Below are 16,860 nucleotides of genomic sequence, written 5' to 3' on the forward strand. Positions count from 1 at the left end.
TTTTTCGTGCCTTGCGTCTTTCATATTAATCATTATCTACACGTTAAAACTATTATGTTTGCTTTGTTGTAGAGAATCTTAAATTCTCAAGGGATCGTTATTGATAGACTTTGTCTGTTTCGAAAATTAATAAACTCAACCTCTGAATTTATTGCTTCAGAGTTAGGCGAACATTTTTTATTGCTCCAAATCTTATACATATGAGACTAATTTTCTTGACCGCAACTCATGCTCCGATTAAGCTTTGTAGAGCTGAACGTATTTGATCTTAACTTCATGTGTCATTTTCTGATACGTTGAGATTGTAAGATTGGATTTTGACACATATATTAAGGTGTGTGTGAATTTTATTTATTCTTTTTTTACCGATTTAAGAGACAAGCAAAATATTATGAGCTTTTAAATAAATGTCTAGATGACTGCATTCGGCACGTGTTGTCGACATAACCTCACGTGTTAGTCTCTTGTCTTTCTTCTCTCAAGTTTTCTATTTCGAGTGATAAATTAATAAATTAATAAGTTCTCGTTTTGTCATACATTTCAAAATTGAAATTTAAAACTTGCAAATTTGTTTTTTTGAAACTCGAAATTGTATTTGGACATATATTTTACTTGTTTTTTTTTTTATAAGTTTCTTGAATGGAGTTAAAATAAAACTTGAAAATATTTTGAAGAATTTTCAAAATCTGATCAAATTTATAACCAGACACATAATTGAACTTCTTTTTAAAATCTAATCTAAAATTTATAATCAAACGCTAGCTAAATAATGCGCTCTTACGACAATGTATAATTTAAGACGTTGAATTACTAAGTATTATTTTTATTATATAATGATTTATTTCCTATCAAGTCTCGATCATAATTCTTAATATAGCCTAAGCCGACCATTTTCAAAGAAAAATTATATACCACGTATCAAATAGTTGATCACCGTACAAAATTTAATATTTTTTATTTTTCATTCGGGATATTAGAAGAATTCGATTAAATTTCAATTTATACATTACAAAATTCATTTTGGTGGTGATGCTTCTAACAAATTTTTTTTTTCAAAAGTTTAAATCAAAGTTCCAATTAAGAGTAAAGATCACAATCATATCATCAGTGCCGTACGCAAGATTTTTCGTAAGCAGTGTCGATATTTAAAAATTAATAAACAATAAATAATTGATATAATAACATTATATTTTAAAAACTATTTAAACGTACTAATAAAATGTGAGTCAAGTAAACTACTAAACTTTCCTCGACGAATTCTCATATTTTGACATATATTCATAATAGCCACATTGAAGATAGTATAAGTAGTAAATTCTAGTGCAATTGATTTATTTAGCTTAATTTGACTATAAATAGAAGGTTGGAGGTTCGATTCCCTATCAAAAACTTATATTTTAAAAAGTATTTAAAACATACTAATAAAACTTGAGTCAAGTAAACTACTAATTTTTTCTCTTTGACTATAAATAGAAGATTGGAGGTTCGATTATAAAAAAAAATAAAAATTCAGCATTTTATTTCCACTGCAAATCAATTAGCCAAGAAGCTCAATTATTCAAGTAGTGTCATTAATGTCATTTGTAGGGATATTTTTATTTTTTTAGGTTTTCTTTTTATATATATAATACTAAAAATTTTCAATGAAGCAGTGTCGATCGACACCCTGGTGGGTCCGCTCCTGCATATCATCACCATCTTAATTAGTCAAAATTAATTTATTATTATCAAATCGTTGACAACAGTGCAAATGTCAACATTATTTTTTGCTAGATTTCTGGATGGGCATGAAATCATAACAAGTTTGTGTGACATAAGATTGGAAGATTTGCAATATTTGGAGTGCAGTTACAAATTAGTTGGCTGTTGAAAAGTTTTAGTAAACTAATACAAATTTAATTGGTTAGCTATAAATTTTGAAATTAAAACAAATTTGAATTTTTTTAAGTTGTTGTTTTAGAAATTTAAAATCTTGTTTCGACATGTATTTTTTTTAAAAATAAAATAAAATTCGTAAGTGAGTGAAATTTCTTCCAATACTAATTCGAATCTTTTTCATAATTTTAAAATATTTTGAAGACAAATTTTTAGAATATAATCTAAAATTTATTGCCAAATAAATATTTTATTTATAAAAGAAATTATTATCAAACGCTAACTTAAAGTCTTTTCTAAATGTGGAGCTTCTAAGTGCACCAAGAGCCATTTGTAGGATTGCTATTTTGGACATATTTAGCATTTACAAAGTAGGAAGAATTTTTTTATTTTTTTTTTATAGTTAATTGATCATATATCTTGAAAAATAATTATTTTTTTAAAGAAAAATAAATTTAATAGCTGATGAAAATAAAGAAAACAAATTTCACTAATGATATTTCATATTGATTATGTGCGCCTCATCTACACCCATCTCTATGATTTGCATTCCTACCTCCCCATCCCCACCTTCCATGGTTTTTTTGCCCAAATACTATTTCTACATTAACACTGGCTAGTTGTCAAATAGTTTTGGAATTGTGAATTATTTTTCAATAACGGTCATAAATATAAAAAAAGTACGTAACAAATATTTAATTTTTGACCTTGTTAGCATAAATTTAATAAATTTAGATTCTTGCTAAGAAATTGTTTCATCTTCCTCATTCTTCTTCATTATGATGATCGAAAGATTTCCAGCTATATATACTAAAAATATGTTAGTGATATGTGATAAAATTTCGACGATCATTGTAACTTATTGTTAAAAAAAGAAGAGGAACTTTATCATATAATCACTCAAAAATAGCCCAATTACGCTCCATAGTCATAGTTTGCTAATTACGATTCGTAGCTACATGTTCTAGGGAGGAGAGTGACGAGCAAGACTGGGAGAGGGATGAGAGAGGCGAGCGAGAGAGGGCAGAGAGTGGGAGAGAGGTAAATTGTATATGTATATCAGTTAGATAATTGTATATTATGCATATGTATGTATATTCTAACAAGCTAGATAGGGAGAGGGAGAAGAGAGGCGAGAGAGAGGGGATAATAATTTGTATAATTCGCATCTCGTTTGTATAATTCACATGTACGTTTGTATATTCACGTGTTTTTGTATAGTTGAGTAATATAAAATCGGAAATTATACAAATATAATAAAACTCAAAATAACGAATTGATACAAACATAAACATATGAACAAACAATTATACAAAATATATTATACAAATTACATTATATAAATTATATTATACAAAATCCAAAAACTACACGCTTATACAAAGGAAATCATCGTCATATACAAATACAAATCAAACAAAGAATTGTTAGTTGCGAATTATACATATACAAACGTGACTAATTATACAAACTCGAAGTCATCGCACGTAATTAATGGTTAATGTTAGTCGTGAGTGGTAATTATAGCAAACTATAGCTATGAAACCTATGATGAGTAATTAAGTAGTACAAGTTTGCTTAACCGCGTAAATTTCCAAAAAAAAAAAACACGGCTATTTGTGATTCCTCCGTCACCCACCAACCCGGACAGAAGCCAGGTCCAGATTCTTCCTGTTTTTCAAAAGCCCAATTGATTGGGCCGGTCAAAACCCGATTTCGACCCATCTGATCGTCCCCAAAATTAAGCAAACTGAAATATTACAATAAGAAAGTTTTTCTGCTACAATCACCAAAACCTCTCTTTTCTGCTCCAAAATTCTTCATTCTCTCTATCACAAGCATCAGTTTAGCCTGCTCAATCTGCCTCAGTTGCTGAATCAAAGGAGAAAAGAACAGAGGATAGAAAGAATCAGTCACCAAAAGATGAAGACAACCAAAGGAGGCAAAGTCATGAACCCTACCGATGCTTATCGCAAGGAGATTCGCAAGCGAGAATTGAAAAGGGTAATTTTTTCTTAATGCACTTCTTATGAATTATCAATCAATCAGCTTCAGCTACACTTCAATTAAGCTAGTTGGAATTTGCTAAAAAAATTCTATATCCGTTCAATACGGGTTTTTGAACTTCACAATTATAGCAAAATCCCATCGTGGTCCTTTTTTTTGTGTGTGTGTGTGTGTTGTAAACGTAGTTTTATGGTTCATTGCAAGTCCCACATCGGTACTACAAAGTGCTAATTGGGCAGCTTTGTCCATCAATTTGACAAATGTGAAGAAGTTGACATACATGGCATTTCTTTTGTCATCTGCTAGGATTAAGTGGCACTGTGCTCCTTGCAGTCTTATGTTGTTTTTTACTGCGGATTTACGTCCTTTCTTGCTCTCTGGGAGGTTTATGGAATTGTTGCACTCACTTGCTTTAAAGTTTCTATTACAAAATCAAGGAGAATCCAGAGATGAGATGACTTAATTAGTTTTAAAGGAAAGTCTGTTTATTTAAATTTGGTTTTGATAGCTGTTAATAATGCTTGATTCTTTGTGTTTTTATGCTTCCACAGAACAAGAAAGAAAGGAAGAAGGTTAGAGAAGTGGGCATCTTAAAGAAGGACCCGGATCAACTAAAAGATCAAATTGATAAATTAGAAGTGATGAGTAAGTTGCTGCACATTTTACAATTTGTAGTATACCACTTGTTTATCAATCTAGGTAAGTTGGGTGTTGGACATATTATGAAATTGATTAAGATTTTGAAAGAGAGGAAGGACCATCACGTGATATTCAGTGACAGAGAGAAAACATAGATCAATGCCAATGAAAGTCATTTGGTGGATGTTTGAGAAGAAAGGAATTCATATTAAATGTATAAATCAAATGATAATATGTATAAAAGAAGTTGTGTGAGAATAGTGAGAGGATATATACCAGGAGTTTCCCTTAATCAGAGTTTACATCAAGGATATGCCATGAGCCTCAAACTTGTTTACCCTTATTATATAGGTCCACTGTAATACTCGCAGTAACAACCCATCAACTAACTTACCAATACCAGTAAAGTTTATCTTCTTCATCTCAAAATATACCAACGTCACTTTAACCTCATCTTTGCTGTCATCAACCACCAAGGCACCAACCCAACACCACCTTTGTACTATCAGTGGCAAATCTCCTCCACCTAAAATTCCCAACCTTCAAATCACCTCTTTGTAACTAAGAGAAAACCAATCGGTCCTTCACCTCCAAAAAATCCTCCAGTGAACCTGTAAGAAACCACCACCGAAACCTCCCCTTCTCCACTACCCTCTTTCATTAATTCCTTTCATCCTCTCCAACCCCCCCGGTCCATTATGCCTCGACCCCAAGTTTCCTCAAAAATTATACATCAAAATTCAAATTGCGATTAAAATTATTGTTTTAGAAACAATTGTATGATAGTGACAGTTCTTAAGACAAAACTTACTTAAGCATATTAAAATAAAATTTTACATAGGCCAACTAAAATCAGAGGTCATCTGAGATGGTTTTGCTATGTTACACTCTGATCTTCATATGCACCCGTTCTAGATGTGACAACTTGACTACTGAAGGTGATTAAGAGGGATGAGGTAGATCTAAAATTTATACTGGAAAAAATATCAAAGATGTATGACCTCTCAAAATCAATGCGAACTTAAAGGATTCATATAGAGAATGCCAACTACAACTAATTGGGATTAAGACTTAGTTGTTTTGTGGCATTCACATTAGGTCCTGTGCTTATTAGAAGTCCTTGATTTTAGTAGAGATTTCATAATGAATAGTGTATGATTTTGAAACTCTGGTTTTAGATAATTCCTAATTTGTTTTGCAGGTTGGTTTTTCTAGTATTTGAATGAAATGAACTCAAATAGAGTGGGATGCCAAGTCCAATGTATTAGGATTGAGACTGATTGATGGGATTGTGGTTCATATTATCTGAGTGCTAATGTTTCATAAGGTCCTAGGTTATACAGAATGACTTACAAGCAACAAGAAGTAGTACTCTTATTTAATGTTACATCAATTGCAGAGCTTCTATCTAATACTCCTAGGTTGACAACCTTTTTGATAAATGGTAATTGTTGCTTTCCGTGAAACTTTAAAGTTTTCTGGCTGGAGCTCATCTCTGATAACCATGAAAGAAGTGTGGAATTTTGGTAGCTCTTATGAAGGGTTTAAGGACATGCATCATTCTCATGGAATAAAATGGCATTAGAATTAGTTATAGGGCTGGTTATCAAGAGAAAAAAGGATAAGTACTTAGAGCTTGTATTGTAATCCAGAATTTCATTGAACTTCTTGTGCTTGTCTTATTCCTATTTTAATATGAAGATATCAACATATGCAGAGGCTGAGGGTGCACTAGATAAAGCAAGGAAACATAAAAAGAGACAACTTGAAGATACACTTAATCTTGTTCTCAAGAAAAGAAAGGTAATGTTTCCCATGTAAAAATTTCAGATACATCTATGCAATACTTAAGGTATCTCCTTGTTTAGCAAGTACTTCCATTTGAGTTATTTGAGATCTTATTTGATATCTAATGTAACCAAAAGAGAAAAAATAGAGTTCATCTCTAGTTTCTTACAACTGGGGTGGTCATGTCTGAATCTTTTTCTTTCATAAGTAGCTGGATTCATTATTGATCTAAATTTAATAGGTGCAACTCATTTCTGCATGGCTAGGTTCTAATTTTCTGACAGAAATGTAAATGTTGGAATATTACTCAGGCGAATTTTCAGGTCGATTTTGGAGAGAGAATTAGAGATCTTTAGATGAGAAAGAGGCTGTTAACTAGCTAAGATGCATTAGATCATATTCTTCTACAAGTCTCAAAATTTGCAGGGGGCTGAAGATGTGTGGCAATTTTATTAGACTAATGCTGTATCCTCCATCACCACCATTTTGACAGTGTTGGTTTTTCCTTACTTTCTCCCTTTATTCTGTACAGGTTAATGATAAAATTCAGTTTAACCATTTTTAAAAACCAAAAGGAAAATATGTACAATAATAATCATGGTCTGGAGTACGTTTAGACGTCAAATGTGCCATTTAGCTTGTAAGGATTATACTGGTGATATTAGTACTACTTGTCTTTCCTACTAAAGCTACTTGATAAAGTTAGCAAAGTCTCATGGAGTCAACAAGTGTTCTGGATTCTTCTTGAAACTCCTGATCCCCCCCCCCCCCCCAAATTGACAACATGGGTTGAAAGATAAGACTTCTCTGAAATTACCATTTGTTCCCTGCGTCTGAAGATTAACCAGACTCTGCCTCTCACTGAATGTCTTGTTTTAACCAATGAATGCAAGAGTTGATCACATCATCTTAGATAGTTAAAGGGGAGGTATCTGTCATTCACCTATTGCTCTTCGAATCTCTTCATTTTCCAGAACAAGTATTTAGAAGGGTAAGCAGGTCTTTTTTTTATTTCAATTCTCCAAATATATCCCAATGGTACTGTGTACTAACTAGTAAAATTTACCATTTCAAAGAATGTAGATACAATCTGGGTCATTCTAATGTAGAAAGGACTTCTAACTTGTGATGAAAGAGTAATTATTTTCACTAGGCTTGAGTCTTTGAATAATTGTTAGCAGAAAATACAAGTTTGGTGATGATATCTCTCATAGTTTAGCTGGTAGACTTCAGAGTTTACTTGGACTGTACAGGAAGTTAAGTGTACTCTCAAGTTAAATTTATTTTGCTGCTATCTTTGTTTCTCATGTTGTGATGTTTATGTTTACTTTATCGTGGTTGCGACTGATGAACGCATCTAGTGAAATTGTATCAGCTTCTTTTCCTTTTGATTTTATATTTTGATTGGGATGTTTTGTTGCTCACTGGCATTGCTTTTTTGTTAGGAATATGAAGTGAAAATGAAAGAAAAAGGTGAAGAGCCAGTAATGTTTAGGTAACAGACGGCCTCTTGTTTATCATTAATGCTGTTAGAAATGGCCCTTTCTCCTTGGTACTTTTACATGCTTCTTTTCTTGCTTTCTCTGCAGTCACCTGGGCCCCCCTCGAAGGCGTACGGCTGCAGAAGAGGAAGAAAGGATCAAAGACCCTAAACCTGAAGTAAGATCTTACTTCACTCTTCTTTTTTTTTTTACCCCCTCCCCCGGGAGCTCCCACCTTTTTGCTCCCTTGGTGACTCGAACTCACAACCTTAAGGTTGGAAGTGAGGGGTGCTTACCATCAGCAACTCTCTTTTGTCTATCGTACTTCACTCTTATTTTTTATGGAAGCTGTTTTTGCTGATCCATGAACAACATGGCCTATGTGGATGCAGGACTCCGTTTATTATCACCCTACACTGAATCCTACTGGAGCTCCTCCTCCTGGAAAACCTCCCATGTTTAAATCATCAATAGGTATCTATAGTTCTTTTTCTCATCTTAATTTCATATTGTTCTCTCTCTCTCAACGCCCTCTCCCCAGCTCTGATAGCTCCTGCTTCAAACTACAGGACCTAGAATACCATCATCAGCTGCATCATCGTCAATGTCAGATGCAGAAGATGGCACTTTATCAGCTCTTCCGCCACCGCCACCGCCACCTCCATTGCCCCCAACTGGTGATGTAGATTCTGTAGATGGGTCTGCGATTCCTGCATCTTTACCTTTACCTCCTCCACCACCTATGCCCCCAAAGCCTGCAATGACAGACATGGGTGCTTCATTGCCATTACCTCCTTTGCCCCCACCGCCTCCTGGCCCCCCACCAAAGGAACTGATCTCTGGCCATCTTCCACTTCCTCCACCTCCTCCCCGACCTCTTCATCAATCTGCTCAACTTCCTCATTCTGGCATAGGTGGAAATGAAAGGGATAAAAATCTTTCTGAACTGGATGAGAGGTCCGCAACAGAGCAAAATCAGGTATACTTCTTATTAATAAGATATTTGGGACATTTGTATAAATGATTTATGTACGGTTTCTAGTCCTTGGCCCTAAAGTTATTCACGATCTTGTTAACTTTTCAGGCCTCATCCATGCTTCCCCCACCACCTCCTCCACCAGGGTTGCCATTGAAGTCAGATGGCATGCCTGCTGACTCTGATGCTAAAGTTTTGGAAACAAAAGATCATCTTAAGTTGCCTCCACCACCTCCACGGCACCCTTCAGGTCTTGGACCTGCCATGGTCCCAACTTTTCAGCCTGATGTATTACCTCCTGGAATATCTCGGTTCCCTCCACCCCCGCCTCCAACTGATATGCGGCCACCACCTGGAATTGCTATCCAGCCTGCTCCTCCTGGAATGATGGTCCCTCTCTTGCCAAGACCACCTTTTGGACCTCCACTAATGATGAGACCACCGCTTCCACCTGGTCCACCTCCTTTTCAACAGGATGGTGCTAGACTGCTTGCTCCTCAAAAGCCATCATATGTCAAATCAGCTGCTTCAACAGTTGTTAAGAGGCCTCTAGCTCAGCATACACCAGAACTTACATCAATGGTGAGTGATCTTCCTTTATTTTTACTACCTAATTGTTGTCCTCCTGCACTTATTTACATCAACTGTTAAGTATTCTTTAGCATCATTTCAATGCAAACCTAATATATTAGATTGGAGTGTTATCCCCATCCAAATTGTGGATGAAATCAAGGGGATTATGGGCAAGTTCAAATCCTTGTCCAAAGTTTGCTAGGAGGGTTAAGCACTGTATAGCATGCTAGTTATATACTTTAATTGTTTGGCCTAATATTTTGCAGAAGTTTGTACCAAAACATCCCTGGTCAAGTTTAAATTTCGTAGGTGCAAATTTCTGTAACACTAGGCTCTTATTAATTTTTTCACCCTACAACGCCTTGAAGATGTATTTTTTTTCACCAGCAAAAGTCAAATAAAAAACATCAGAAAATAGAAAAAAATAAATCAAAAGATGGAACTATGAAGTAGAAAATAATGCAATTAAAAAAAAGAAGAATTGTACAACCACAGTACAGAAAGTGACAAAAGTGAACACGAAAAGAAAACAGCCAAAAAATGAAAATAAAGAACTCAAGAAAGAAAAAGATGTAAACCAAAGTGGATTGGATGGAGGTGTGTGTTGTCATCAGGAGGCTAAAGAGGACACATCAGGGTTCGAGGTGAGGATGTATCCACTTTATTCATTTAAAATTAAAAAATTGTTGAAGAAACTACAGATGCTTTGCGGGAAAGGCTAAGAGTCTGAAACTGTATTTAAGCCAGAGTAGAGGTGTTTGCATCAATTAGCTATCACGAATGCATGCAAAGTAAATGATATTTGCTAGACCTCTTGGTTGCAACTCTTCAGGAATAGACATGGAGAGATCTCTATACACTTCTTTTACCTTTCTAGCGTTATCTTAGTGCTGGTGTTGGTTGATGAATAAAACTTTTTGAGGGTTATGCACCTTAATAATCTACTGGGTGCCTAAAAAGATCATTGTCTTGTTGAACCTTTTATCTTATTTTTCTATCCAAAACAATGAAGTAGTGATGAGAATTTTCATGAACACATATAAACCACCTTTATACTGGGATCTGGACTTGTTCACATTTGATTCAACACATCAGTTGTTGCTTTCCTGTAGGTTCCTGCATCTGTGCGTGTGAGGAGAGAATCTGCGCTCCCAAAACCCAAGCCGAAGTCATCTACTGCGGTTACAATCAACCAGCCTGCAGTAACTCCGCCTGTTGTCAAGCATGAATCTACAAGCGCGCCTGCACCAAAACCTCAAAGCATTGATGACTCATATACAGCATTCTTGGAGGACATGAAAGCTCTTGGTGCTCTCGAAGGATGAAGTAGCATCAAATAGGAGAAAGGAAGAGGATGGCATGCAGAGGAAACAAGTGGCCATTGACAATCTGATGAGTCTGATATCTCTGTGACCATGTCTTGTGCTACTTGAGTGTCCACATCTTTATGGTGCTTTGATGTATCGACCATCTCATTCTTTCTTCGTGTGTATGATCTATGATTCATCTGTATTCTGATTTTATCTTCCTCAACATTTTGTCGCCTCTAATGAGCAGCTGATATGCGTTAGTCCAGAGGAAGTAGGACAACATATTGTAAGATGGATTATTTCAAGGAACTTTCTTTTGGCTCTGCTTCCATTGTTTTTTTTTCTTCCCATCATATAACAAATTGACATTGATTTTGAAAAAAAAAAAAACATTTTTATAATAAACATCCGTAGAGTAGGAGAATTTTAATTTTAGCAGCTAAGTTTGGTTGGCTACTTGAACTTTCACCTTGTTAGTGAGAGTTTGATTTCCCATTTTGTAATTCAATATGTTTTCTAACGTAAAATTCTTGGTTTCCATCCGGGGTTTGGTATCCATATTATAGCTCCTATTCGGAAAGCGCTCCCTAGGATTCTTTTCAAGGTTTGAACTTCGAGTTCCGTATCACAATGTCATTTGAATTCTGATGGCAATTCTATTAATTTACGAGAACCATATTTTTGTGACCTTGGTAGTCAAATTAGTTTGTATGAGTACTCGATAAATAAATTTAAAGAAAAAAACGAATCTGAACAAAAATTAATATATTCCTATTTGACTTTCTTGTCATTGGCATGGTCTCTGTGCAGAAATGAAACCAATTTGGACAAGAATGTTTACTTCAGCTCTTACGTCAATTCTACTCCAAGATCACTATTGTTGCATATTTGTCTCTCTCGAATCCTAACCAAAAAGGTGAAAGTTTGGGTACTCAACCAACTTATCTACTAAAATTTCCAAATTGTGTCTTTTTTGTGTGTTTATTTTTTTAATATTTTGACTCCTAATAAAAATTCTTACTCCGCAACTGCGCGTTCAATTATCCTCTTGATTATATAGAGTTATGAACTATATCTAGACTTTAGAGCCAATCTTGTGCAATCAATGGGGACAAGAAACCAACCAAGATCCATCCAGCCTGTCTTTTGTCAAACAAATTCAGTGTTTTCAGGTCTGCCATCCAATATATTATTCTAGTTGTAAATCCATCCAATATTTAATTCTGCTTCTATTTATAACAAACGCTATAGCATGTAAAGTCAACTGCTTGGTAATGGGGCCTCTCATTTCTACGTGCACATTTTGTCAAATGACCCTTGTGATTAAGAGAAAATGACAGATTGATATGGAAGAGAACTAAATATTTTAATATACTGGTGGTATTTTTAAATTTGCAAATGGATTGATGGGAAGATTGGACCAATAACACAGAAGTTGGTAGGTGTGTCCAAAAGTTTGAAGCACAAAAAGTTGTCATTTTTATAGATGATCTTACTTTTGTCTCTGCAGTCAGTCTGCTTCCTGTGTTGAAAAGACTCTGATGTAACTGCAAATATAACTTCTTCTTTTAGCAATGGGAAGGAGTCATTTTGTCATATTCATCATTCTTTTGAATTTTCTGCAGATTCTTGATCCTTCTTTTTCACTTCCCTTGTGTACTGATTCAAGTAAGCTTCATTCAGTCCATTAGAAGTTCTATCTTGAAAAACTTCTTCTTTGCAGTTATTTATTGAATGAGTATATCTGGTTTTTCGAATTTTATATCTGAACTATCAGTAAATGTTTATCGACACACACCTCAACTATCAGTTGTTCCCTTTTCCTACCTGAACGATGGTGATATTTGAGGTTGGAAAAGGGAACAACTGATAGTTGAGGTATGTTTCGATAAACATTTGGTGATAGTTCCGGTAGGGAACTCGAAAAAAGGATACCTGATGTATGTTTTTGACCATTAACTCTTATCTATTCTGTTTTTTCAATTTGATAATGATTGGTGCTAGTTCATGTGTTACAGGGGCTCCTTTTCAGCAAAAGACTCCTCTAGCATTCTGTTCTTATAATGGAATCTCATGCTGCAACTCCACTGATGATAAACAACTTCAGACTCAGTTCAATGCTATGAACATTTCTGATCCTGGATGTGCTTCTCTTGTAAAATCTGTCATCTGTGCGGTAAGAAGATACTCTTGTAGTTTCTTGCTCTTTCGATTTCTGTTACTCCTATTTATTGTTACTTGTACTTTGATTATCGTATTAGTATTTTGTTGTAGTTAGTGTTTCTTTTTCAGAATGTTTTGCCATGCCATATTGAGTATTTTGCCTTGTTTTTTTCACTCCTATTATTTTCTTGAACCGAGGGTCTATTGGAAATAGTCTCTCTGTCTCCCCAGGTAGGAGTAAGTTCTACGTACACACTGCCATTGATTTCCTATTTTTGTTTTCTTGCTATATGAAGATTTAACTATGAGGTTTAACTCTAGCATTTTTGTATAAAGAACCTATATTATCACAACAACTAGTCCACTTCTAATTATTTCAGCAACCTTTATTGGATTAAACCAGAAATCTTTCATTCCCCTTTAAACTCTTTCTTGTTTGTGAAGCTCAAAATGATCTATTTACTCTTAATAATCTGCTTCATGGTATCTCTTTTAGGTATCTTTACTAATTACTAGTATCCGGATAGTATAAGTTTTAAGGATTTAACTTTTGATATCCATTTTTTCACCTTTTGCAGAAGTGTGATAAATTTTCAGCAGAGCTGTTCAGAACTGATTCTGTTCCTCGACAACTTCCTATCTTGTGCAACTCCACAACTTCAGAAAATTCAACCAAAAGTAGCCAAACTAAGAATGACTTTTGCTCTAAAATATGGACTACATGTCAAAATGTGTCTATCATAAGTTCTCCTTTTGCTGCTTCTATCAAGTCCAATTCCACAAAGTTGACAGATCTATGGAAATCACAAATTGATTTCTGTAATGTGTTTGGTGGAGCTTCTGGTGATGGATCAGTATGCTTCGCTGGAGAACCTGTCAGCTTAAATACCACCACGCCTATAAGTCCTCCAGGCGGTTTGTGCCTTGAGAAAATTGGAAATGGTAGTTACATCAATATGGTTGCTCATCCTGATGGCTCTAGTCGTGCTTTCTTCTCAAATCAGCAAGGGAAAATATGGTTGGCTACTATTCCAGAAGTCGATTCAGGAGAGCTGTTAGATGTTGATGACTCTAATCCTTTCTTGGACCTAACAGATGAAGTTCATTTTGACACTGAACTGGGAATGATGGGGATTGCATTTCATCCAAAGTTCTCACAAAACGGGCGATTCTTTGTTTCATTTAATTGTGATAAGCAAGCATGGCCTGGATGTGGAGGAAGATGTTCTTGTAACTCAGATGTGGACTGTGATCCATCAAAACTACCTAGTGATAGCGGCTCCCAACCATGCCAATATCAAGCTGTGATAGCAGAATTTACTGCTAGTGGATCTCAGCCTACACAGGTACTTTTGAGAGCCTAATGGATTTTTTTTTATCTCACTTTGTTTAGCTCTGAATGATAATAAATGAATCTCAACTTTCCAGGCAAAATCTGCCAGCCCAAAAGAAGTCAGAAGGATATTCACCATGGGCCTTCCATTTACAGGTCATCACGGAGGCCAGATACTTTTTGGACCGAGAGATGGATATTTGTACTTCATGATGGGCGATGGCGGAGGTATAGGTGATCCTTACAATTTTTCCCAAAACAAGAAGTCATTGCTGGGAAAGATTATCAGGCTTGATATTGATGGCACATCCAGTAAGTCACTACTCAGTTCTATATATGCTATTATCGATGATCTTGTTACTACTAAGCTACCTCAACAGGATGTTTAGGGAAAAAAAGATACTAAGAGCAATCTGAATCTTCATAATCCTTGCTATATATCAACCAGAAAGTGAAATATCCTTGTCTTAATTATCTCAGCTAAGTTAGAAGTTTATCAAACTCATGACCAACAAATCCATTATCCTTTTCTTACTTTGGAAAATAGATTGGCTGCTTAATTGTCTACTGGAAAGACAAGTAGAACTTAGTAGAAGATAACTATGTGCTTTTTGAGGATGCGGAAATTTCTTCTTACTATTTTTCTTCTCATTTTTTGCTTTGCCTCACTTTCAGTTTCTCTGCATTGGTCATTTTTTCCAGGCATTCTCATCTAAACTTTAGTCCTTTTCATCATTGATCTCAAAAATAGAGAAGTGTTCAACTTTCTTGTATGTTTAAGATTTCACTACTTTATTCTACTGATCTATCAGTTCTTGCCCCTTACTTTGCATCTGGTGCCTGTTCCCTTAGGTGTAGAAGAGATCACGAAGCTCGGTTTATGGGGAAACTACTCTATACCAAAGGATAATCCTTACACTGAAGATAAAGAGTTGCAGCCTGAAATATGGGCTCTAGGAATGCGAAATCCTTGGCGCTGCAGTTTTGATTCTGCTAGACCATCTTACTTCATGTGTGCTGATGTAGGACAGGTAAAGTACATGTCTTTTACTCTCCAAGAATGTAATCTTTTAAATCTTGTTTCAAACAGCTGTATGATGGCATTGTGCTCATAAGCATTTTATGATTGTTTCATAGGATAAATTTGAAGAGGTGAATATAATCAGCAAGGGTGGTAACTATGGCTGGAGCGAGTATGAGGGTCCTTACCTTTACACTCCTTCAAAATCACCCGGAGGAAATAAATCTATGAGCTCCATAAACCCCATTTTCCCAGTCATGGGATATAACCATTCTGATGTGAACAAGAATGGAGGGTCAGCATCAATTACTGGTGGATACTTCTATAGGTCCATGACTGATCCCTGCATGCATGGAAGGTGAGCCCTTTTGAATATATCCTTTTGTGGTGTTAGAATGTCTCACATTTATTGAGGGAGTAGGTTGTTTTCTCCTTATATGGACTTGAACAATCCTCGTCTCATAAACTAGCTCTTGAGATTGAGTTAGACTCAAGGTACATACTGTTAACATGATATCAAAGCTAGACTCATTCCTAATCTCAAGTTATCCAATTTGAGCTTGCATTCTATATTGTCCACGCTTCAAATATCAAGTCTTGCGTGTGTGGGTATCAGAATGTCCCACACTGGTTGATATAGTGGGTTGTTACCTCTTTATTGGTATTAGGCACTCCTCATCTCTGACCTAGATTTAGAGATAAGTTGTTCTATATACCGTTAGTCCAAGGAAACTAAGGAATTTTCATACCATCATGTCACCTTTACATGTTATTAGTAGGTAATCTATCACATTTTACGGAGACTTAACTATGGATATCATTTGAGTGACATGATAATGTAAAGAAATCTTCACACCACAGTGTATGTAACTTAAACTCTTTCGAAATTGAGTTAGGCCAAAGTTCATTTTCTTAAACTATTGTAATGACAGGTGAAATTTTGCAGGTATCTTTTTTCTGATCTGTATGCAGGTTTCATGTGGGCAGGCACTGAAAATCCAGAGGACAGTGGAACATTTAACACTAGTCAAATTTCTTTCAACTGTGCTCAGAAATCACCAATAGATTGTACTTTTGTTCCTGGAAGCTCAGTTCCAGCTTTAGGCTACATATTTTCATATGGTGAGGATAACAACAAGGACATGTATGTTCTTGCAAGTAGTGGAGTTTACAGAGTTGTTCGTCCGAGTCGTTGTAAATACACTTGTGCAAAGGAAAATTCTTCTGCTGTTGATGATGATATCCCATCTAGTCCTCCTGCTGCTTCCCCTCCTTCAGCAGCAACCATGTTAACAGGTTCATACAGTAACTTTGTAGTCATTTTAATGTCATTTATGTTGATCCTGGCTTGTTGGTTCTAATGTATAGAGAGATACATAGGCTTTTCAATTGACAAGTCATGTACAATAAAGTTATTCTTTTCTCTTTTTGGAGTTGTATCAGATGTAACATATCAATTTCTCTTTTATGGTACAGTGTTCAAACATCATCAGTAGCGTAGAATTCCCTCCCCTTTCCCCCCACTTTCTGAGATACTAACTATTAGTTAGACGCTGACCATATGAGAAATCAACCTTGTTTTATCACGTAAATTCTAATTTATCACCAGTCCAAGGGGATTCTTTAATGAATGAATTCTCTATCAAAATATTCTTTATATATATATGTGTAAAAAATATCTTGTAAATTGGTTG

The 16,860-nt window shown here is 35.3% G+C and overlaps 2 protein-coding genes across 2 annotated transcripts; both read left to right on the plus strand.

Annotated features, from left to right (window-relative positions):
• Nucleotides 1–3,658: 3,658 nt before the first annotated feature.
• On the plus strand, nt 3,659–10,978 carry LOC125809660 (protein EARLY FLOWERING 5). The gene is made up of 9 exons (XM_049489251.1): nt 3,659–3,879; nt 4,434–4,527; nt 6,239–6,324; nt 7,755–7,804; nt 7,899–7,968; nt 8,183–8,264; nt 8,360–8,769; nt 8,875–9,348; nt 10,452–10,978. The coding sequence occupies exons 1-9, from the start codon at nt 3,799–3,801 to the stop codon at nt 10,662–10,664; spliced, it is 1,560 nt and encodes a 519-aa protein (XP_049345208.1). The 5' UTR covers nt 3,659–3,798; the 3' UTR covers nt 10,665–10,978.
• Nucleotides 10,979–12,184: 1,206 nt separating this feature from the next.
• Nucleotides 12,185–16,527, plus strand: LOC125809625 (HIPL1 protein). Its single transcript, XM_049489221.1, has 7 exons — nt 12,185–12,317; nt 12,668–12,825; nt 13,391–14,158; nt 14,241–14,457; nt 14,998–15,176; nt 15,283–15,524; nt 16,113–16,527. Exons 1-7 carry the CDS (start codon nt 12,224–12,226, stop codon nt 16,525–16,527), a joined length of 2,073 nt encoding a protein of 690 aa, XP_049345178.1. The 5' UTR covers nt 12,185–12,223.
• The last annotated feature ends 333 nt before the right edge of the window (nt 16,528–16,860 follow it).

The sequence above is a fragment of the Solanum verrucosum genome, unplaced genomic scaffold (assembly GCF_900185275.1).
Source record: "Solanum verrucosum unplaced genomic scaffold, falcon-dt-bn FXZP01000121.1, whole genome shotgun sequence".
NCBI classification, from domain to species: Eukaryota; Viridiplantae; Streptophyta; class Magnoliopsida; order Solanales; family Solanaceae; genus Solanum; species Solanum verrucosum.